General features: G+C 35.9%; 1 protein-coding gene across 2 annotated transcripts in view; it reads right to left on the bottom strand.

Annotated features, from left to right (window-relative positions):
• The window catches only part of LOC145978259 (homeotic protein ultrabithorax-like), a 487,109-nt gene extending 472,644 nt beyond the window's left edge, over positions 1–14,465 (bottom strand). For both annotated transcript variants that reach the window (XM_083110758.1, XM_083110759.1), the window contains exon 1: positions 13,714–14,465. In XM_083110758.1, coding sequence (XP_082966884.1) covers positions 13,714–14,224 — 511 coding nt within the window. In that variant the 5' untranslated portion in view covers positions 14,225–14,465. The remainder of the gene's footprint in view (positions 1–13,713) is intronic.
• Between the last annotated feature and the right edge of the window lie 11,133 nt (positions 14,466–25,598).

Genomic DNA, 25,598 nt, shown 5'->3' with positions numbered 1-25,598 from the left:
AATATATAAGAAACCTTAAAAATAAGTGCGTCAAAATTACGCTGTAAAAATTACACAGGATTACTAAATTCGTTGACTATACCCAACAGCAAATAAATAGTAGGGGAATTGTCCATCACCATTTTCATTTAGTCTGTTTCCATTTCAACAATATGACGATCATGAATTGAAATAAGAACGTGAAAACGCATATGACAATATCTGCTTCACATCAACTGAACTACATACTTTAAAACAACACACGATGTAGAATACAGGAGAATGAAAACTGGTGGACAATTTGCTTATTTTCTTTATTATCTTTGCTCTTTCCTGTGTAACTTTATATGCACAAGTAAAAAACAACACAGTTTCGTTCTGGCAAATAAATCCTCCCAAGTTCCGAATTTATCAAGATAACGCAAGTAATGTTTGACAAAGCAACTCATTACCGAACTCTGCTTCTAGACCGCGGGTTTATTCGAAAAAGTCTGATTCTGTGAGCCTAAAGTCCAGTAGAACCAGGCAAATAATGTGTTCTCGCGCCTTTACAAAGCTCACAGCATATAAAAGAATAATCGCGGCCATTAGATTCACAGAAGTTGAGCCACCAGTGCTAAAACAGTTGAAGAAAGCTCAGATAAAGACTTTTTCCTGGAGCTCCACTAGCGTCACGCGGTGGCCACTGACCGTAACTAACAAGACGAATAGACGGAGCCCTCTTGCAAGGTCATGGTCACATTCCCCCACCTCCACAGAAGAGGTAAGATGTGTGAAATTTGATGCGCAAATCGTAACATATTTTAACACATACGCTACACGCTAGATATCTTAATGATGTCCCGTATACATGTGTAGAACTTATACGCCTATCTTGTTTTGCTTTATATATGGTTCTCTCAAAAGAATGAACCAAGGTGGATACGTAAAGGGTACGTCCATCGTGCATGTTCAACGAACACTGAGATGACGTCATATGGTGAAGGTTTCATATTCTGCTGATAAGTAGTGACATCTGTAAAAAGGCCGAAAGGTAGTGCAATGTGCTTCTAATCCAAGTGGACTAGGTTTTGTTCTTGTTACGATTAAGACTAATTGAATCACACGTTGATCACGAAAATGCAATCATTGATAACTGATATATTTATCGCACATTGAAGCCCAAGTGATCTTTTAGTAGGGGATTTGTTTCTTAAATTCTTATTTTTCTATCACTTGTGTATGGATTTGTAATTTGCAAGTGAGTTACGATGCACATTTTCATATGAATGAATTCCAAAGATATGTATCTTATCATTCAGAAATCACAGACAGATCATATATTAACATGAGCTTCACCTTTCGGTACTTATAGTATTGCATCACACTTGAAACTGCACATAACTGATTGATACTTTGATGTGAAATTTTAAAACCCTACTTTTTCATAGTTAAATCTTATTGTTCTTTTTTCAGAATCTAAATGAACGAAGAATTTGACACCAGCCAACTAACAAGTATTTTATGGGGAAATATAGTCTGCACCGCAACTCAGGTAAGGATGGAAGTACAAAACTTTGCCGTTGAGAAATGCAAATGTTTACAGGAGATCTCCTTGTAGTTCTGTAAAATGTATACTGCATACGGCTCTCTTGGATTTTCTTAATTTATGTGTTCCTTTCACAGCACAATTTATTAGATAGTTTCTTATTGATTGATTTGGCTTATTTTACTTCGCATTTCTTCAACTTTTGGCTAATCGCGAAAATGAAGAAATTGATGATGGGATACCAAAGTAACACTAGTGTCCAGCCCGGGATTCGAACACACGTCTTTCTACATGCATAGAAATCGGCATACATCAAAGAAAACTTTATGCATTTTTGATACATTCTTAATGTAATAAAACAGAATTGCATTACGGTGTGTTACTGGAGTCGAGTAGTTTATACAATTTTTAGTGTCACGGTGGACCCTCACCTCTCTCTCGATTCTCGCCTCGGTGGCAGAAGGCGTTGAATTCTGGATTCACGATTTCGCCACTGATGGTCCCGGGTTTAAATCCTGGTATGGGCAAGGGTGTTTCTTTGCGAGTATCGCTTCATCGGTTTCATCATCTCGCAATTAGCCAAAAGTGGCACAAGAGCAACGCAATTAAGGGAAACACATATAGATGTGGTTTTTCCTCTTTTTTCCGTCAATGTCTCTCTTTATCTCACCCCTCGCGTGTTTATCGCCAGTTAGATTGATTGATTCATTTTTGATTTCTAGCCTTGCTTTCTTCTACTTTCGGCTAACCGCAACGATGAGGATGAGTCAGTCATAAAGAAGACCCAGGTCGGGATTCAAACCCTTCTACCTGATTATTTCATAGATATGTAATATATTTTTAAAGTAATTGCAAAGATAATCAATTAGTGTTAATTGTGAACAGGCGCACAGACATCGAAATTCCTCAAAGCACACTTGATACACTTTTGCTACATTCATTGGCACTGGTATCTTTGAAATGATTGTGCATTCTTATTGCATCACACGGAACAGCAGCCGAACAAAAGCACCTTTTGATGCATTTCTTCCTACAATTTATCCTCATGCATGCTTATTTTGATGCAGCAGAAGTGCATCAGTTATGCACTTTGATGTGTTACTGGAGTCAAAATAATTATGCATTTTGTGTCAATTGACAAACTGGGTTCTGTGTTCGCGTGCTACGTGGTTGGATGTGTATTAAGGATAAAATCTATTTTTTTTTCGAGGGCACGTAGCGTCGAAATAAGGCGGCTAACAATCATTACATATTGCTTATATTTATATACCTATTTCGAGGCTAGAGACGAGACTGTTACTTGCATTCCGAGCATAGGCATAGCTAGAACTTTATATTTGGGTGTGCACAAAGAAAAAAATGAGGACTTGTACCTTTTTAATAGCATACTTTGCAACACAATCACTTGGCTCTTTAACTGCACTGATGTTTGTAAAGGAATATAAATTCACTAAATGACATTGTTGGAAATTTCTGAATATATGTAAGTAGAAAAAATCAAATTACACACACACAAAATGTTCATAAATGTTACAAAGAAATACATCAAAATACACGTCATCTATAACAAGAGACGTCTGTCAAAAGGTACAATGTTCTTAAACTCATCAATAACTTCATTTACATCAAGAGACTAAGCTTTTTCCTGTTCCACAAATAGCAAGAGCAGGGCTTCCAATCTATCCTGCTTCCGAGTTGCTCTTAATTTAGTTTTAACTTGGGTAAGCCTGGAGAAAGCTCTCACACGTGCAGCTTGTGACAGGTATAGAAGAAGGGCGCTGCAGTACAGAGTAGAATTCAGTAAATATCTTCTTTCTCCAATGAAATCAAAATATCGAAAAACTATAGACACTCGTTTCATCAGCGACAATGCACACGTTTGTACCAAGTAATGACATTTTCAACTACTTACAAACTGCCGCTTATTTTCTCTCTTATTGAAATATCTGTCTTTAATTCTCTTCGATAAAGCAGCCCATTAGGGTGTGCCTAGGCACACCCGGCACACCCCGTAGCTACGCCTATGCCTATGCCTTTACAATATATATTTGTATTTACGCCATTGTTAAGTAAGTTTCCCTGTGCTATAAAATATTGTATAAAGCAATGCCATTAAAAAGAAGCACATGGTTGACAAGCGCCATCCTTCGTCTACAAGGAACAACAATAGATTCGTTATCAAACGTGAAGGCGCATGCGCTCAAGGGCGAAAACTAAATGCTTGTTCGGAAAACGCGGGCTCGCGTCATAAGGAGTTCAGAAGCATGGATGCTAAGGGCGTTCTGCTTATGGACTTTTTGGAACGAGGAAGAACAATTAATGCTGACCGTTATTGTCTTTGATTTTTTTGATTTAGTTTATTTTACTTCGCGTTTTGTGCCTCTTGGCTAATTTGCGAAGATGGGGATGAGTGATGAAATGATGAAATTGATGAATGGACATTCAGAAACAACCAAGCCCGACCGGGATTCGAACCCGGGACCCTGGGCGTCGTAGCGCGATGTGCTAACCACTCGGCCACAGGGTCGGGCTGACCGTTATTGTCAAACATTGGATAAACTGAAAAACGCAATTCGACATAAGCGACCAGGTCGCCTGTCAGCTGGCGTCATCCTTCTTGACGATGACGCTCGCCCCCACTCAGCACTACAAGCACAACACAAAATTGAAGAATTAAGGTGGGAACGGCTGCCCCACCCACCATACAGCCCCGATTTAGCGCGGAGTGATTTCCATCTTTTTCCGGTGTTAAAGTCTGAATTGCAAGGTTACCGTTTCGAAACAGATGAAGAAGTGAAGCGTAATGTGAGAATAGTGCTCAATAGCCAGAGCCCTGACTTCCTTGCAAAGGGTATGGACAAATTGGTGCAACGGAGGGACAAATGCCTGAATCTCTATGGGGATTATGTGAAGAAGTGAGGAAGGATCCTCCTACACATGTATGTATAGTTTTCTAATGTATCTTAAAAATATTTTTTTTTACAGCATACGGAAACTTATATATTGAACGACCCACGTATATGGAGCACCTTGCAGAACTAATAACAAAATTCAAGTGAATATTGCTTGTGGAACTTATACACACACAAATAATTTTTGCAAGTAGGATAATTGAACAAAGGTTTCACATGTAGCATTATGTCAGTTTTAAACCTAGTATGTTGTTGAGTTTGTTTATGGAGTCCACTTTATGCACAGAAAGGCTCGGTACTGGATGTATAGTTTAAATTGGGATCCGAACCTTCTTCGAGTATCGAACCCCAGACCCATTGAGTACAAGGCGGCGATGATTAATCATGGTATATGCCAATACACAGAAATATAGATAGATGTAGGAATCAAAAACATTTCAACGTTTGTAATAAGAATACTGTGATGCTATTTTCTTCTTTAGAGAGTGTATTTTAGTCACAGCGCCAACAACACCAATCAAAACACTTGTAGAATAGAAGAGAGGGTTGATAGCTGTAACGAGATCTCATTGGAGCAGGCGGTACCTCAAGGGGGCTGTAAATATCCGTTCGGCACTTCATAACATTGGAACAAAAGCTATTGGACAAAAACCTTATAATGCCTCTAAGAGCAATAAAATCTCTGGCCGGAACGCTCAAAGGCCATCAACTCTTTATAGGCGAACGGCGGGTCCGGCTGTAAAATGGTGTTATCAACGGATGCGGGGCTTAGAAGGAAGAACCAATAGAATGTCAGCATTCGTGTCACGTGGGCTAAAAGGCAATATCATCCATGGCATGATTTGTAACATCTCTGTTACGGGAAATGTTGTGTCGTCAGATTAGAGAAGTATTTCTCTTCATGTAACATAAAAATCCAATATTTTATTGCCAAACTCAAGATAGCGTTTCGTAGGAGGATAAGTATGTATCTTGTAAGGAAAGAAAGCATTGCATAATTACTTATATTCACTGTTGTTCATGTGATTTGAGTATACGTTGTCTGACGTAGTTTCCTATATTTTTAGGTTAATCACAGCGATCCAGAACCAACACAATGAATTAATTAAGCCCTGGCCAGGACTTCAAACCAGAACCTTCGAGATCCTAGGCAGAACACGGTCGGACTTACGATAACAGTTCTCACCTTGTGTATGGAAAAATCGGTTTGATTACTATTTATAAGACGTTCGAAGAAATGTACTTTCTTCACAAATATAAATAATAGATGGAGTAAATTGTTACATGAAAGCAAATAGTTATCCATTTGTCCGGACTTAACGGATAGATAGCTGATCTATGAAAGATGAAACCAATGTAAAATTAGAAATTAAAAAATAAATAACTGTCTTGTAAAATTTCATGTACAAACACGATCCTGTTACTAATAATGAGATGTTAGGTGTATGGAAGTATATGAATATACATGAACTATGATACTTACATTATGTTTATTTGAAGAAGTAAAATGTTCCTGCAGTCTCGTAATTCTACATATATTTTTATCATTGTATTTTACACGTTGCATTTACGTATGGATGTACTGTATGCACCTACATACATTGATCTTGTTCATAAATGAAAGACAGTATTACAGTGATATTGCATCGAAGGAAAAGTGTCTCAATTTTAATTTAGTTCAATGTTGTATTTTTTCCCTAGTCTACGATATTTTAGGATTGTTTCTTAATGGGCCTGCTAATTTTAATGTAGTGTAGAGTGGGATTGTGATCTCAATGGGTATGTATGTGTGTGGATGTATGTATGTATGTACTATGTGTGTACATATATTACTTAAGAAATTTGCTGATATTTGTATTAATAGCAATATGGATAAAATCCCATTCCATCCATATATTTCTATTAAAGACATTAGGACTTATAATTACAATATTAATACAACTTTCATTAATATTTCCCAGAGTATTAAGAGATCCAGAAAACTTCATCCATGCAAATCCCCTAGTAACATCCAGTACATATCCAACCAGAATTATATTTCTTCGCTAGAAAAAAAAGGGGCTGTTTCTGAGCCCAGTGTCGACGCTAATGGAAGGATAGGTAGCCCTAGAGCAGTTGCCGCTCCCCTTGGCCATTGGCGGATTTAGCGGGAGGGGCATGGGAGCAAATGCCCCTTTCAAAAGGGACGATTAAGTCTCATAAAAGTATTGAAAGCATTATATTACAACAAAAGATGTCTGGACACTTTTCCGAATACTAAAAGAATAAAGCAAAGATTAGCACAAATACATTATTGAGGACTGGATTTATGAGACACCCGAAATAAGTCGACACCGGAAGTTGTTGGTTACAAGGCAGTGACATTAGCTGATGGATGACATAAAGACAGAGCATTCTAGGTAAAATATTTCCCGTGTTTGTGACAGTTTCGCCTGAGAAAATGTATTCTCCATATTATTTATCCCTCTTGAAGCTAATCTTTGTTAATACAAAAAACGTAAAAGTACTTGTATTTCACAAAAACCTAGTCGACTTCTGTGGTTCGAATCCAGGCCTGGGCATGAGCGTTCTTAGTGAGTATCCCTCAATCAATTTCATCATATCATCACTCATCCCCATCTTCGCAATTAGCCAAAGGAGAAAAAGCGACGATAAATAACAAAAATCAATTCAAATCTCAAAAAATCTACTAATGCTATCAATGTGTAATCAAAGGGCCATGGGAATTGATGCGAATTTTAAAAAAAGAGAGTGAGAGTATGTTATATTCCCCTCCCGGAAAAAATCTAGATGTACCTATGCCCGTGGTCCCTACACACAGAAAACTAAATGCATCATATCGATTGATGCACCAGAATGCATCGATTGATGCACTAGAGTGTGTTTTATGGCTTCTTCAAAGAATCAGATTCACATTTGATGCATTTGGGTGCATTTTTGTATGTCGTGAAACACTAAAGTGCATCATTTGATTCAAGTGAGGATTCCTTTCAGTCGAGATGCACTTCAATGCATCAGTTGATGTTCCTTGATGCACCTTCCCGCATCTTTTTGGATGATGCACTTAAACGCTTGTTTGGTCTGAGCTACAGAGTTTATGAAGATCAGGCAAAAAGATGCAGGAAGTTGCATCAAAACGAATCAACTGATGCATTGAAGTGCATCTCGACTGAAAGAAATCCTCACTTGAATCAAATGATGCACATTAGTGTTTCTTTCACGACATACAAAAATGAACCCAAATGCATCAAATGTGAAACTGATTCTTTGAAGAAGCCATACAACACACTTTAGTGAATCAATCGATGCATTCTGGTGCATCAATCGATATGATGCATTTAGTTCTCAGAGTGTAGCTTTTAGGGGGAAAATACAGTTAAACGGTTTGTTTTTGACAGATGGGACAGTTTGGAATTCTGGTTCGATTCCTGTCTGTGGTGCAATCCCGGTAGATTCTTGTGCATAAATTAACGTTTGCCTTTATACATTTAGAAGTGTAGAAGTTGCGGTACAAATAACAAACTAAAGGTGATAGAACTCACCGCGTCTTTCTTTCTCTAAAAAAATATGACTGCCAAGCGCTCTGACGAAGAACGTCAACACGCTACTCACAGAACGTGCCAAGATCTTACAAGCCACCGGCCCTATCGATAACAGCTTATATCTTCCCCGAGCCCAAGTGAGGGGGAAATTGTGATTTTATCCTTTGCGTAAACTCAGGATAGCCCATCTCGTCTTCCCCGAACTCCCGGGGGAACATTACGAAACCACGTGGCACCGATTTCGACGCTCGTGGTTTCGCTGCTACGATTTTTAGCACTCTCTTATTGTGCGCCAAGAGTTCCACCTCTGTTTTTTTGTCTTACTTGTTCACGATTTGATGTTCTCTTCGCCCCCAGGGACCTTCTGGCCTAGATGCCTGCACTTCGGGACATGACCGCTAAAATCCCAGCAGACAGTAGAAGAGAGAGAAGGCTGTATTTTCAGCGTGCCTCTTATTTCATGGCCAGATCAATAAACGGCTCTCTCGTACGTCATCCCTCATTTCGTTGGGGGCGGGAAGGGGGTGAAAGTTGGGATCAAGAGTAACTAGCGACGGGTGCGACCTCTTGACGGCGGTAGCAGATTGAAAAGGTATAATCGAGCTTTAAGTTGATAGTCTGTTTTGTGGCTAAACCCTTTGCATAGCATTTATCCAGTCTACCACGTCAGACCGCAGAAATCGCTGTACAACCAGACAACTAACATTTCCGTCCTTATCAGTTCGTTAAACACATCAAGACTCAGTTTTGTTCGAGTAACTTTTCAAGAACTTTTAAAACGCCATTTTAAACTGTAAGATGTTAGCGTACTGGTTGGTAGAATAGAACATGCTAAGAAAGTTTTATCGAAGATGAGCAAGCGTTAGTTTTCTTTCTTAATTTTTATTTGTTGAACAACTTATTTCACCTTGCTTTTCTACCCCCGTTGGGTTAATCGCGACGGAAATAAAAGCTGAAATTGATAAAGAATGCCTGGACTCGAATCCACAACCAACTGTATTGAGTATTATTTCTTTAATGTGTGTTACTATACATTATTCTTTGTAAAGTTATGTAATAAGCAGTTAGACAAAACAATAGAGAATTCAAGGTTTACATTTTCAACGTTTAATGCAAAAAAGAAGCTCTAACACCTCTACTAATTTCAAATCTTATTTAACTTTTCCACATCTTGGTTTCATTTGGAAAGTTATATATATATATATTACCTTCTGACAATCACATTTGTCAATAAGAATAATAAAGATTATTAGGTATTGTTTCCACAGCTGTCTGCCAAATAGAATATGCGCTATTACATCCATACTTGTAAGAATTTTGAAGACTGATTATTTCTTAAAGTGAAAAAAATAGATAGGATGTTAAAATAGCCCTCAAAGTGTCAAATTCAATTAAAGGTTTCTGCATTAAAAATATTCGATAAAATTATAAATTAAGACGAATCTTTAACAAGTCAATGTTCGATACAATGCATATAAAAAATATAATGTTGAAAGCAAGATTACAGTAATGTACAGATGTAGCACTCCTAGATATGAAAGCACCACGAAGCTTAACGATGCTAGCGCCCCAAGAGACAAACGTATGATTTCAATAAGACCAATTTCATGCAATGAAACTTTCTCATTTTAAATTAATAGATAATAAATAATTGTTGAAGGGTATGGGAGGCAAATAAACTAATCAGAATGCACATCAAAAGGGAAAATTCTGTATAAACATAATTTTTAAAATCATTGTGCATTACGAATATAATCTAAATTAAATTATTAGAACAGATTAATTTCTAAAAGTTTTTTTTTCCTTACACACAGGACACTGAAGGAAATCTGTAAATAATGTTATATCCAGTGTATAGCTATTAATGGAAGAAACTGAATATATGTAGATGCACACACACACACACACACGTATGTTCGAAATATTTCTAATGAAGCTTCTGAAAGTATTTGTTTTTCAGAATAACTGAAAAAAATAGTCACAATACGAAATATATATACAATAAAGGTAAATACATGAACGTTTTTCAGTAACAATTATTATTAAGAAGTTGGAAACTGTGTTAGATGAAAGTTGAACAATACCAATGGGTAAATTTTTAAAAGTTTTTTTTTTTTTAAAAAAAAAAAAAAACTGTTAACATAAAAGCCATGCGATGCACATCTTTGATGCATTTGATCTACTGAATACAATTTATTTTTGCTCAAGCCGCCTCACTAAAAATCATGAAATGGTTATTACGAATCTATCTAATCAAATCTCTCAATTTTAACTGGGAAGCAAAAAGTTGCTTATCATTATACTATGTACACGGAATTTATGAATTTTCCCTTGTTTCTGATTAATTTTAGTGACCGATATATGTACAATAATGACATCCTTTTATAAGATATCATTAACTTTTAATTAATTAATGTAATGTTTGCATATATAAATAAACGAATTATAATGACAAATTATTTCATATAAGTGTATTGTTACTGAGAAGTTTTATGATGTAAATGAAATATCGGTAATTAATTGCAAATAGTAAATATGAAAGACCTTGCTTTTATGTTTTTTGTGTAAAATATTAAAAAGTGGAATTTCATATCTACATGCACTTGTAAATAAAATCGTCCATAGTACTGTTAAACTTGCTTATGATATATTCATTTAACAGAATGTTGTGCATGCATAAACATCCTATTTAAAACTAATAGCACTTAATTTCATTTTAAAAATCACATATTATTCACTTGGAACTTGTCATTTTTAAATATATTATTATAGAACTTATAATAATACTGTACATGTGAGTGTTTGATCTGGTTATATGGCACATATGTATGTATATATGTATGTATATATATATATATATATATATATATATATATATATGGTATAAATGTAAATAATAATTACACTACTTGATTTAACAGCAGGGAACATGAAATGTCAATATATGTGCCTCCCATATTTCGTATCTTTTTAAGACAATATTTACAATGAATACTGTAGCATTAGGTTGATGTTATCCTACTAATTCATTCTTTATATTTCTAGGCTAGAGATAGAGATATGATGGTAAATTCATGTGCTTTACTGGACATCGAACTCAGTACTAGCTGAACGTGAGGAACAAGTTATGTGCAACACATGGTGATTTGACGGTAATTATGAAAATAGTAACTATTTTCTTATTTATACACACACATGTGGTTGTTCTAGGGTATAAAAGGTTTTCGATTTTGTAGATAGTACTCACACGATATAAAGTTTTTGAATTAGTACATTTTTAAAACTCGAAAGTCTTACAAGATTTACACTGGATCAGTTTGTATAATTTAAAACTTCGCATTCTGATGTAAATTATTAATTAATTAATTCTATATTTTATCTCCAGCGACGAGTTTGATTGTAGATATGGATTAGTAATTAAGTTTAGGTCTGCAATTTACAATGTTTTTTTCTGCAAATGATCTGTAATTTATTATAAAATTAGTAACATACTTTAAAAGTAACAGTTTTTTTAACATCATTTATTTTATATCTGGGACAATGTAAGATTAAGCACCAAAGGGCTTATATACAAGAGGAAGAAATTCTTCTTTGGTTTTCAGTGATTCTCTGCTAATTACAATGGCCCCTATGAGGGTGTTTTTATCTTTCCATCTCTTTTAACCCCCCAACCTTTCTCGGTCCAAATTTCTTCCCCCAATTCTTCCCTTGCCCCCTCCCCCAATTCGCTCCTTCTTACCTTAGTTGCTTCTTCAAAAAAAGGGAAAGATAAGATATGGGTCATTTGGCGTGTTATCTCGGAGAATTATGAATGTCTAAATCGCCTAAGGGAAGGCTCCTATAGTCAGGACCACTTTGCGACGGGTACAATATTTTCCGCACATAACTCCTACCAAAGTTTTGCAAGAAATTTGGAAACTTTCGGTTTGTGTAGTGTGCAGTGGTTTCATTCTAAGTTGAGACTTATCGATTGTGTGTAAAAAGACCTTGGATCGAATCTCACTCTGAAGAACCCAGACATTCCAGTATAAATTACCACCAATATTACATAACAAATAATTTGTACTGCCACAGTTATGTGAATACAACGAAATATTGACATTATTATAAGTTTTTCGAATATTCATGTGATTATATTTTATAAAAATGTAACATTTTGTTGCAAAATGTGTAAAAAATGTTGTTTTCTTATTCCTGTTCATACTGTCAAATATGTAACAAAACATAATGTAACTAGAGTGGAACAAAAAGAAATGTATATAACTTTGTTTTAAAAGCGTTCAAGTATGAACATAAACCTCTAAAATACTGTCAGGTCCATAAGAAATTAAATTAATTTCCACAGGCACAAAACGTGTTCTTGTGCCTTACATCATTTCTGTGCACGCTCTTACACATGAAGAAATAATTACGAACGTAAAATTTGAGTTCATAAGTTGCATTTATGTACAAGGGGAATTTATAACAATTTCAGGCTTGTAACCATCGTTTGTATATTGAATTCGTGTACACGTGGAATGTATAATTTTAGAATTTTAACAAGCATGCTAAGCTTAACTAAAGAAAAGTTGAGCAAATACTATTTGTGTTTTCACTGCTTAGTGTCAAAGAACTGAATCTGGGTCACACAATATGTTTTAGCTCAGACATGCCAACATCATATTACACTGTTTGTAAAAGTGTACACGTTTTACAATAAACATGAAAAGGTTTTGTTCTAATCTGACATGTTGAAAGACACACTTGCGCGGGGATTATTTGTGTACTGGTTTCAATATATTATCGATTTTTTATCGTTTTTACACTTGACAGAGCTTGTTCTACTTGATAGATTGTACACGCTAGATATTTAGGTGTTGAGTCTGTGTGAAAACAAGGTTTATTAGTGATTCTAAGATGTATTAGAATGGATTGAGTTTACTTACAATATTCAAGGATTCATTTATTATTCTTTGACGAAGCAGGACCAGCTGACATGGGCTAAATGCACAACGAACACAAAAATATTCCACACTGTTTCACCATCACTCGGTGTCTGAAAGGATAGGTTCAGCTTAGAAGCCGTGGGGTTATGACTTTTGGTAGTAAAAGGGAGTTAATAGCGAGGGACCCAATAACAGCACGAGTTTAGCCCTAAAAGCCAGGACTCAGCTGCTGCGTAGCGGGTTTCTCTTCCCCCCACCTTTTTGATTCCGAAAAGAAGAAGAGAAAACGAACTATCTTTATCTCTTTTTTCTCCCCCCTCTGCTTAGCCCGTTATGCAACAAGACTGCATTTCTGGTCTTGCTGAATGGCACATTGAGAAGCTCGTAAAAGCATACGTGCAAGTGTGTGTGTGCGCGTTCGTTTTACGCGCGCGTGTGGATCTTTTTATGTCCTCGTGGCCAATTCTACACGGCGATTCGAGCGATTGTGTTAAGTTTTATGCCTTCATTATTTGCCAACAGGACAGGTTCCGACCAAAAACAAACAGAGTCCCCTTTTTTTTTGCCCTTGTACCTTTCTCGTGGCACAGACCACGTGGGTTACTAAGGGAGGTTGATGAAAGTGTGCTGCAAAAGGGGGGTGTGGCACGTTTTCCGTGAACTTTCTAGTCGTAAAAGAAAGACGGGGATAGAATTTTTGTAGTGACGCGCGTGTTGGAATCTTCGAACTGTTTTGACACTTGTAATGCTACAACAAGGAACTTTAGTGTTGAAACTTCGTTACAAAACTTGACAACACAAACACAAGTAAAGTAAACAAGACTAACCTGCTATGGCCATCCAAGGGTAGAACGTGTGGTTCGTCGGTTGCTGTATTTGGGTGGATGGTTGGGCGGTGGTGCTGTTTAGAGAGCATGTGTTCCAGGAGCCGCTGAGGGTGCGGGCGGGACTCGATCCGGAGTCCGACACGGATCCATAACGAGAGACGGCATCTGGGGTGCAGGCCGCGGGCCGCACGGGTACACCAGTGCCCTGCCAGGCAGCAACACTTACGTCCTTTGCCGATGCACCATACCCGTTTTGTTCGGCTTTTGCCGCGGCGACGGCAGAACAGTCAACCTTGTAGGCAGACTGTGCGTCGGAGACAGGTGACGAGTATAACTTGCACGAGGCCGCCGCCGCCGCTACGGAAGCATCATATGGGGAGTCCTGTGGCGGCCGGGGTTGGTGCTGGGCATAGGGGGACATACCAACACCCAAACCCAGTGGGAACCTGTACGGCTGTTCCCCGGACCCTTGGCTCCCGTAGAACCCACCTTGCTCGAAGTACGAGTTCATGTCAAAGGCTGCCGGATCCAAATTCGTTTTGGAATCCGTCTATGCCCGGGGCGAAAAAAAGATCACTTTATCGCAGAGACCACAAAAGTTGTTACCCGCGATGATACGAAAAAAACAGGCTATGATGATAATTGCCTCCTCAAAAAGTGTTAACAAAAACTTCTCTCTTTACGGCACTGACGTATCAAGAGACAACAACGCACTGTCGTAACAACAAGCACACTGAGGTCCGTCCCCGGTCTCGCGTATTCCTCGAGTCACTCCTCAGCCATCAGATTTTCAATATCTATTTTTTAAAAGTCACTAGTAACTCAGCAACGTGCAGGATTAAATTTGTGCCCGGGCAGGAGGGATTCGGTAAACACTCAAGGCCAACCCGGAAGGACCTCGGCAGCCAATCAGAATCGGATTCGTCACGCCATATCACTACCGGCAGGTCCTGAGTCACGGATGCCCGTCCGCGCGAGGAAATAGTCCCCGGCGCAACCACGCGTCGGGCGACAACAAACCCACTCGCGTTTGCCGCGCGGAGATGGCCAAAACGTTGCATCCAGCGCCGGCTAGCGGTGACGCTCCGAACTACGTAATGGAAAACTGCTCTCGGTAGCGACGGGACCATCACAAGGCTATAAAAGGGTGAATTTGAAGACGTTTGAAGTGTGCGGCGAAGTACCTTCTATTTCACCGTAAGTACCCTCGACGAAAAGCGTGAATTATAAAAGAGAGGGAGCGGTAAGGAGAAGTGAGGATGCGTTAAAATAAATAAACGTTCACGAAATACAAAAAAAGCCACACGATTTCGCCAGGGCATCTGATGGATTGGAGGTGACGTAACACCGATATGTAAACGATGACTTTTACTATCATTTTACTGCATGTTGGGTCGTTCTGTGCTAAGAGCGGTCTCGGATGGGGGAAGGGGGGCTGTACCCAACGCAGAAATCAGTTAAGTGAATCTAGCGATAATAAAATCCGAATTACTGGTCTATAAAAGTCAACGTTAAAAGGCAGTATAATGCCTTGTGAGACTTGCCGCTGGTTTAAACGCTTGGAACAGGTGGTCCGAAACATACAAAAAAGTTGTGCCTTGACAAAAGAAGGTCTGACGTCTCAATTCCGTCACCTGTCAAGTTTCATCAATGTTACGCATGCCATAAACACCCGAAGAAAATTTATACTTTACAAAAAACCAATAAAAACTGAATGTGGTAGCAATTTTTAAAACTGCTATGATTTCTGCTTCGCTTCCACCTAACGCAACGTCAGCTCTCACGGAAAGCTAAAGTCAACGAAAATTAGATGCATTTCAAATGCATTTATTTCAAACTTGTAATCGATGTATTATATAAATCGTAATACTAGTCACTAGATCCACCTGTCCCGAAAATAATGCAACTTTCTTTTAAAATAACTATTTCGCTGCGACAGCCAACATTATTGTAAATTGTGTACAATTATTTTATACGCATTTGTATCTTTCTAATTTTCTATCTGTTTTGGTTAATGGCGACCATGAGGTCGAATGACTATTAGGGAAATCGATGAAGGAGTTGGACTCGAACACGGAACCTTTGCATGTTTGTAACATTATTTTTAGTTATTCACGTTTCAAACTAAATCGAGTTTTAACAGTTTTCTTCCACGTATTTATTTTTCTGGGTTTAACACCTCAATTCTTAACGCACAAACTGTCTACTGTTCATCAATGTTAATTCAATTTGTATTGCTCCACTCTGGTGTGATAATGTGCTTAAGAATTGTGCCAATAGATGGCAGGATATTGTACAGCAATTTAAAATCATATTTGCTGTAAAAGTTGTAGAAATATTAAGTAAGAGTGTTTCTTATTTAGTGCAGGAAAAAAATATGTCAGTGCTCTTGAATAACAGTGATTACATTTCTTTAGTTTTGCTTCCATTTTACTTCCCTAAAAACAAAATACACGGGAAGATTCTTCTTATTCTCTTGTTAAATACAAGCACTGTCGGTAGAAATTTCAGCAACACCAACATCATATTGCTTTACGCAGTTTGGATCCGAGAACAGGATGCAACACACAAAACCTGAGTTACATCAAAGTTGATCCATTTTTTGGTTCATCAATTGACACATATGAACGTCTAATGTTGGTTTCTTTGAAATGGCCTTGTGAATTGATGCATCAATAGGGGATCATTAGCACATTATACACTTTGAATGTGTTACAGAGTCAACATATTTGCGTCAGTTGACTCATTTTGAGGTCTGCGAAAAATGCTAAAATCATAAACCTACATTTGTTATTACACTTTGAGTTCTAACATAAAGCTCACGTACGTACTGGATACAGACACATGTTTTCCTGCTGTGTGGGTTGTCTACCAGAAAGGGGTATATATTACTGGAATTTTAGGGCGTGCACTGTTACATGGCAACACAGTCTCTTCGCGCTGTACAAGCAAGCAGAGACAATTTTATCTCAGTGACCCTATTGAATAACACAAGTCGCTGTGGACACGGACACGAGTTCCGTATTTCTCATCGCTGCAATCACACCAGCAGCAGGAAAATGCGACGTAAAACATCCTAATTACAGGATAAAGGTATTGCGCGTTCCCACAATAATAACCTAATTATATATAATTATTACGTGCTGTACCATGGCACAAACGGATATATAAATCGTACAAGCAGAGTACGCTGGGTGACACTCTCTAGCCGGTCAGAGCACTCACACAGAACTCAAAACGTACCAATTGACACATATTTTGACTCCAATAACACATTAACGTGCATAAACTGCAAATGATGCACTTTTTAGTGTCACAATACACATAGAAATGTATAAAAGGATATTTTTTCCACATGATGTTCACTGCCAAACTCTTATGCATTTCTGCGTGTACTTTGACACCAAAAAGTGCATCATTTTCAGTTTATGCACGTTGATATGTTATTGGAGTCAAATTATGTGTGTTCATTGACACGTTTTGGTTCTACGTGTAGACGTTTGATTGTGGTTAACTTCGCGACGTGCCCAAAAATATAGAAAAGCGACATTTAATAAGCAAATATAAACAAACGATTCCAACAAACAAAAAAAATCCTTCGGTACATAAAGTAAGTGCCATTTTAACAGGCCAGTGTCTTACAATCTATTTCCACCAAGTCCAACTTAGTTTTATTTTCAAATACAATCTTCGTTGGTCATTCAACCCGTTATTAAATTTAATTTTCTTGCTGTTTCAAATATCAGAATATTTCCAAACAATTTAGTGAACACAAACATGAAACAACTATGATAATGATATAATGTTTATAAATGTTTCGTTGCGAATCTTTAGCTCCTTACCGCAAAAATGAAAAGCATTTTTAAATATCATAAAACGTTTACTACCCCACCCCAGGTTCCAATAATTGATGGCCTTCAAGAAGTACCTGGTTAGTTTTGTTTTTAAATTTTAATAACGGAAACAGTTGACTATCGTGAGATATTCCCAAACGTAAACAATCCTCCGGCATTAGTGCCACAAATATCAATATCTTGCAAAATGTACTCACCTCTACATTGTCCCAGCAATACCGACTATTGAAGAAAGGAGATTCTGTAAATAAGAATATTAATAAAAATCTCGTTCTAATACAGTCTTAATCGCAAAGCATGTGATAAAACGCCGCACAGAACCGAAAATATGTCAATTGACACTAATATGTGAACTCCAGTTATTTCCAAATTAATTAAAGTAAAACTTGATGTACCATATTTATTATCTAAACTTACACTAAGGACACGTCATTATGTATTCCGAAACAACTGCTCTGCAATTTCTGTCATTTCTTATTTTAGACATAATAGACATTTTAATTTTCTTATATACCAATACGGTCATAATCCTCTGGAGCCTAGTAACCTATTATTACGATAATAACATGTCCAATTTTACTTTTAATGTGTTTTTTAACATAGCTATATGATTACATTGTACTTTTTAAATTTGTATTTTTCTTTATTTTAACGAAATTGGTCTCACTATCATGTAGTACACATTTTAATTATTTTTATTTAATTGTAATATTGTGTATGTCATTTATCATCACAAACTGCTGTATTAGCATGTACGCTGTTTTTCAGCAGTAAAATCAAATACTTAAACTGCTAATGATGCGCTTTCACAGAAAGGATGCATGAATGGGTACTTTTCTGAGTTGCATGCACTAAAAATGCATCAATCGAAAAGATGATACACGATCATTTTTAAAAAAAGTACTACACATTCAACTGTGTCAATTGATGAACCAAAAGCGCCAATTATTATGCGTGTATTAACGTATTCCTATGTTATTATTTATTATGTAATAGAATCAACAGATCGTAAACTAATCCCTTTGAAGAAAGCACATGGCAAGCGGTTTCTCATTGGTTAACGCGAGGTCATCGCATTGTGTCCCATCGCCGCTGCTATCTGGCTTTCGAAACCGGACATTAAATATTTTTCATTACACATAAAAATTGTATGTGTAAATTGTCCATAAATCACCTTCAGGGTGGCCACTCTTACGGTCATGATAACATTCAAGTATAATTCCCGGTTTTCAAATAGAACTTTCCAAAAATTCAAGAATTCTCTATTTCAACCTTATGTATTACCACCTCTCATCACCCACACACAGACACACATGCATTAACAATGAAAAAAGGGCCGTGCGATTCCAATGTATCCAAATTCAATTCAATTAAACGATATATAGCCTACGGAGGTTTTTGACATTTCACATACTGGGACTCAAAATACACAAACAAAACACGTCACAAATGTTACGGGATATATTAATCTACGAAAATTGTTACTTCTATATGAATTTCAAACTCAAATTTACCTAAATAGCTTCAATATTTATTGTCCTGCAATAATTTTCCGCCTGTCAGATAGATTATTCTGTAAAGGACACTATAACAAAGAAAACGAATTGAGAGAATTCGGTTTTATTTTCCAATCAGCTTTCTTCTTCTTCCTCGAGGAAAATAACAGCTAATCTGTGAAAAACTCGCCTCAGGGCATTATTAAGCATGTATAAATTCAATGGGGTTTGGATTAATTAAAGTTGCAATTTTTCACGTGTACGGAGAAAAATTCACGCAGAATTCACGTATAATTCCCGGAGCCAATATTTCACGCATAATTCCCGGTGAGTAGCAACCCTGACCTTATGTATTTATGTAAAGATGACAGACATGATATGATAAGCGGCTATTAAAATGTACCTAAAAATATTGAAAAATGTTATTTCAGAAATATATGCAGATTTCATACTCAACCATTCCATGTATAACACAAAAATTGACGTTAAGCTATTTTTAACAGCAACTAGAAAACCAACATATTAATTGAACATAAATTAATGTACACTAAATTCATACAACAATTTACACGAATTTATGTGTAATGATCTTCAATTCGAAGAGAATTGAAATTCTCTTCGTTTAGTTACAATTAGCTTGATGGGCAAACATCAATTGCAAAATGTCTATAGCTTGTGAAAGCAATATGAACAGACAAATTAGAATTTATACATGACAATAGTTGAGCACAGATGGCCTGATCTTACAAACCTTTCCAAACGTGAAATACTACCAAGTCTTCAGGTACACGAACTTTCTCATCGCCGTCAAATTTGAGATTTCTTTTCAGAAATCATCAATCGTTCACTAGTAAACCCTTGCAACTTTTTTGTATCCGGATTCCACGTACTAACACCAAATATTACAACTTTTCTTTCTTTATACTACCAAGGCTGTCAGAACAAAGAACTACAATTAACCTTACAGAATTCATTAAAAAATACTCCAGGCTACCATCTATCTGAACACCCTTTCAGAATTCCGTGCAACAAGCAGCTTAAGAGCTAATAATAACTGAAGACTACAGGTGAAAGAGGAGGCAAGTAAGTTTATCATAATTGTACAGAATAGCAAATTTAAAGTTTGAAACCAAATAATCTTTATTCTTATTGATGTATGTTCTTCATTACATGTATTATGAATCAAGCGTATATTTATTTGCATGAAAATGAAATATGAAAGAAATTGATTCAAGAAGAGTACACAAGTTATGACAAAAACCTTCTTAAAGTAACAGTTTACAGCATTATGAAGTGGTGCAAATTCAATTCTTCAGGTTTAGGCAGTGCTCTCCTTACTGTTTCTGCCCCTTAGGTCCATGTGGCAGGTTTGTGTAGTAAACCTGAGGTGTCTCTTGTGCAGAACACTTTCAATTCCTGAAGATCTTTGAACTTTTCGTGTGATATTTGTAGAAGTCCCTCATAAGCTCTAGCAGGGTGTAGAAATTCGTTAGATTCCAGATGAGGTGCAAGGCTTCTGTTTTATTTTCTTCCCGCGCACGATTGTGGAAATCCGTGCTGCATTGTAGTGTTCCCGGTGCATGATCAGACGGTGATGTTACTTTGGTAACATGACAGATGGCTTACCTCCTTCTTCCTCTGTAGGCGAAATCTTCAAGATTACATTTCTCAGTGACTAACATCCCTATTGCTCTGGCATTGAGTCCACATAAACTACATCATTCAAGCTACATGAATCTGCTGTTAACTCATTTTCGACCATTTACTGACTTGCTTCCCTTTTCCCCTGTAGTCTTCAACTGTGTGCGTGTTTGTGTGCATTTCCATACGTTATTTCTTATTTTCATTGTTGATATCTTGATATAGAATGGATATTTTTTTAATAAATGAATTGATTTTGCTTTATTTTACTTCGCTTTTTGTGCCACTTTTGGCTAATTTTTCGTTAACAACCAGAATTTATAAAATACTACTGTAATTGCATATATAATGTTTATACAGGTGGTTAGGATGAAATATCTGCGCAACTAAAATAATTCACGAAAATATATATTTTTTAAAAAAATCACAACGCATTACTAAATTTTAAATTTCGGATGCCAATAACACACATCACCTCGACAAGACACGTAATTAACTGTATAACCAGCACCTGTGTGAACATCCCTATCGGGTTTCTATAATAATAATTATACTATTCTCTTACGTATTGCTAATAAACATTTCTGCAGATATCTCTTCACAAAAAGATCAGTTCTAACTTTTTATTATATTAATTATACAAATGAAATTTGTGTTGTGCAAATTGTTTTAATATTAAAAATCGCGATTGTTGGTGACCATATCAACCTATATTACTGTATTTATACAATTTACGGCGACTGTATATGATCTAAAGGTACTACATCCTATTATTGTGATTCATTCGATAATAAATGCTATTTTTTATATTCATTTACTAATTTATTCCGAGGGATTCCCGAATTGACGGAAGTATATTTCAAATCTTAAATGATCATAGAACTTTTTTTGTAATTGTGATACAAACATATTAAGCACAATCTTACTTACTGACTTTGACTTACTGAATCCACTTTTTTTTTGTTGCCAGTAAGCATTGTGCACACAACTCGAAATGCATCAAATCAAAGTTGATGCATTTTTGTGCATCAATTGACACGTTAGTTAATATTCCTTTGAAATTATTGTGCCCGATCGTTTCAACTAATGCACTTTTAGTTCATCACACAACAACAACTGAATAAACTACACTTAATTCATTTTGATGCACCTTAAGTGCGTCATTAGTAGGGCTGGGATTTTAATGACTTAGCATATTTTTATTGGTAAGAGTTATGTGTTCCCCGAGCATATAGAAATTCATATTATGAAGAAACTAATTAAGTTAAGGTACTTTTTAAGGGCATATTTTGGCATATTTGGCCATTTTTGCGTGATAGCATATTTTCTTGGATTTTCGGTCATATTCAGCATATTTTTTGCATCTTCAAGAAATATGCAGTCACTCTCTTACTCCCATGTTTACTCGAGAGTTTTTTTTGACTGTAGCATAAGCTTTTTAATTTTTATTTGAAAATTTAGAGAAATTCTTCATTGTGCATTGCAACTCAGGACCCATGAACTAAAAATAGTACGTATGTGAAAATATGTCACATTTTGTAAAATTTTAGGTCATAAGATCATATTTTATTTTCCATATTTTGGTGATTTTTAGGCCATAAAAAACCTAGCCCTAGTCATTAGCAGTTCATGCACTTTGATGTGTTACTGGAGTGTTATTTGTGCCAATTCTGTGTACGTAGCTGCTACTGCAAACAAGAGGTTCTGGGTTCGATTCTCAAGTATGGTTCGGATGTACAAGATCACAAGACAAGCCCCTCTGCGCCTTTAATTTGTAATTAGGATAATAGTGACGATGATAGAGAGGCAATTAAGAGATGATTAATGATTGAAGCTAGTTTTGTTTGGTCGTTGAAGAGGCGAAACTAGTTTTCCCCTGAAATGCTTGATGAAGCGAAGCAGTGGACCAGTCCGTGACAAAACCTAACCTAACCAGTAGTGCAAGTACAGACGACACAGGGCAGTTACAGGTTTATATCAGTCTGCCCTGGCGCGAACTGGTATCATAGTTTACACAAATCAATCAGTGGATGTCATGGAAACATGTCACTTGAGTTTCCTGTTCAAGCAAATGCATCAGGTAAGGTTTTCATGCGATTTGAATGCATTCTGAGGAAATATTGTTACGTTCCCGAAGTTTATCACTAAATAACTTATACTATTTCTCGTTTTCCAAGAACACAACACATTCCAACCTACAATGAGGCCACCTCAGACGCGGAAAGCGCTTAAGAACTTTTTTTATAAACAATATGTTAATCTTGCACAGTCAGGATTCCATAAAACTTCCGCTTGTTCGAGATCAAATGTGTATTATTGATCTTGAAAATATTGTTCGAGTACACTAACTCATTCATTCATTCATACTTTATTGGTTTAGCTGTTATACCAGCTCTACACCAAGTGTCCTAAAAAGTAAGTCATGCATGTAACATGATACTGTTACATCAAATTACAAATTTTGAATATATACAGTTTTCATATATCTACATCAATATCATGCAAAATCTAAAATTGATAATAAATACAATTGTTATATCTGGTAACGATATTAAAGAGGATAAAGAAGTTGGGAAAGGTATTCCTTTTTTATTACATTCTTGAATACCATCTCCCTTTGAGTGGTATAAAGTGGACATTGAAATATAACATGATGAGCATTATCCTGGTCTAGACTGCACTTGTACATAGGTGAATTAACTAAATTAATTTTACATAAATGGTGATTTAAACGTATGTGACCTGATCTCTATTAAAATTTAAAAACTTTCTGGGTATAATAATTGTACAAAACCACGGAATCTTATTGTTTATACACTAACTCAATCACTAATTTTAAATTAACTTACATCAGCCATCAAAATCAATAATTCACATCACCTAGCAACGAAAACTGAAATCTTAAGGTTATAATAACCAATGGAACAGATTACAAACTTTCGTCAAACAAATTAAAATTCTTCCAAAGAAAAATAAATTATTTTGAATTTCTTAAAATATTACCCACTCCATCCTGATGTTTACTTTTTCGGAATTTTGCCTATAAATATTAATATACTGCATAAGGTATTAAATGTTAGTTATTTCAACTTCTTGTTCCAGAGAGCTTTTCTTTTTCAACAATTTAATTTATCAGCAAAAACAAACAAATAAGAAGGGCACGAAAAGTAAAACAACTAATTTGAAATCATGATGCAATGCATCAATGCATTAAAATTCATCACATTTTAAATTCAAACACAAAAAAATCATTCATCCTGATAATTATTTTCCCTTGCTGCATTAAAAATACATCCGAACAGAAGCTTTGTTCGACGACGAACCAAGAAACCAACAATTACAGATGTATCAGTTGATGCATTTGAAGTTAGAAACATAATATTGATGCATTTTCTTTTGTGTGTGTAAGCTTAGAAAGGAAGTTATGTTAAAAATTCCCTTCTGGCACTTGATAATACCTAGAATTACTGTCATCCACTACCACACTAAAGAACGGATTTGTATATAGTATGGATAAAAAAATGTTCATATAAGCTCTATTCATGATTTGCTGAATGGAATTGTAATATTATAACACAAAAATGTAAAGTCATAGCAGTTATCTCACTTAAAAATTATCTGAAAGTAAAAATGTTAGAATTATTATACAAATAGGAGTTATATATAATTAAAATTGGCAATATGTAGTTAAAATAAAGTTTGATATTAAAAACCAGTTGTATATTTTACACAAAGAACACACGAACTAGTCGTAAGTGCTAATGTATATAATATTTAGAAAAATAATAGCTCAAATTGCAAGATCATTGTTTTATTTAAAGTAAAACAGTCTTACTTTGTCGAAATTACTGTATATTGCCTAATGAGAATTATGATTCACATAACTGTTTCCAGCATTTTAAAATAGTTCCAAATAAGTTCTGCATCTGTTATTTTTAATTCGAGATGCAATTATAGAAATTTGAAGTTAATTTTTATATCTAACAGGTTGTAGGTATTTCACACAGTCTAAATAATTCTAATAGAACACTAATGTTTAAAAAACTAAATTATAGTCATTAGTCTTTGCTCTATGCAATTTGAGCAACAGACATTTTTAAATATTGTCATCTGGTGTTTCTGACTGAATCAAATAAATAACTATCGAACAAATTATTTGTTACAATAATAATAATTAGATTAATCGTAAAAATTTCAGTTCCTTGTTTCTTATGTCGCAATTGGCATATGATAAATTTTATTTTCTTGAATAGAAAAGGTATTGAAATGATTTATTTTAAATACATTAATCCCAATTATAATAACCAATAACAAAAATGTTTTAATTATTATTTGTTCGTGGACTTCCTTGGTTTCAAATATTCACTAAACGGAGATAAACTGACAAACTAAAAGTTACCAATCGCAGTTTTTGTCTGGTTAATAATTTGATTAGCAATACTAAATTTATGAACAAATTGTATTAGTCACTGGTCACAGGAACGTTATATAAATTGGAGATGTCGTTGTCAGCGATTTATCCCCACACATCCTCTCAACATTTCCTGAATACCCCCCTAAATGTTTTCACAAAGGTCAATTTATGGTAATTTTGGCTCGAAATTTACCCATACACCCCCAAAATGGAAAAAATCTGGATACAGCCCTGGTCGTTGTTCTTTCAAAAGAAGAATTTCCCGAGTTTCAAGCAGAATTATTTACCCTCAAATGTAGATCCTGGAACATTTTTCCGGAGTTCAATATTGGAGTTAGGGTGAGACGATGAATTTTCACAAAGGGAAAAGTTATGAGTGAATATTATCAACATGTAACACGAGTAGGGTGGAAAACCATCATCCTTACTGTTGCAGAACTTGAATACGAATTGCAACAAACAAACAATTTTATCCTGTGA

Source organism: Lepisma saccharinum, chromosome 24 (assembly GCF_977018435.1).
Source record: "Lepisma saccharinum chromosome 24, izLepSacc3.1, whole genome shotgun sequence".
NCBI lineage: Eukaryota > Metazoa > Arthropoda > Insecta > Zygentoma > Lepismatidae > Lepisma > Lepisma saccharinum.
This window is presented reverse-complemented; position numbering and strand designations above follow the sequence as displayed.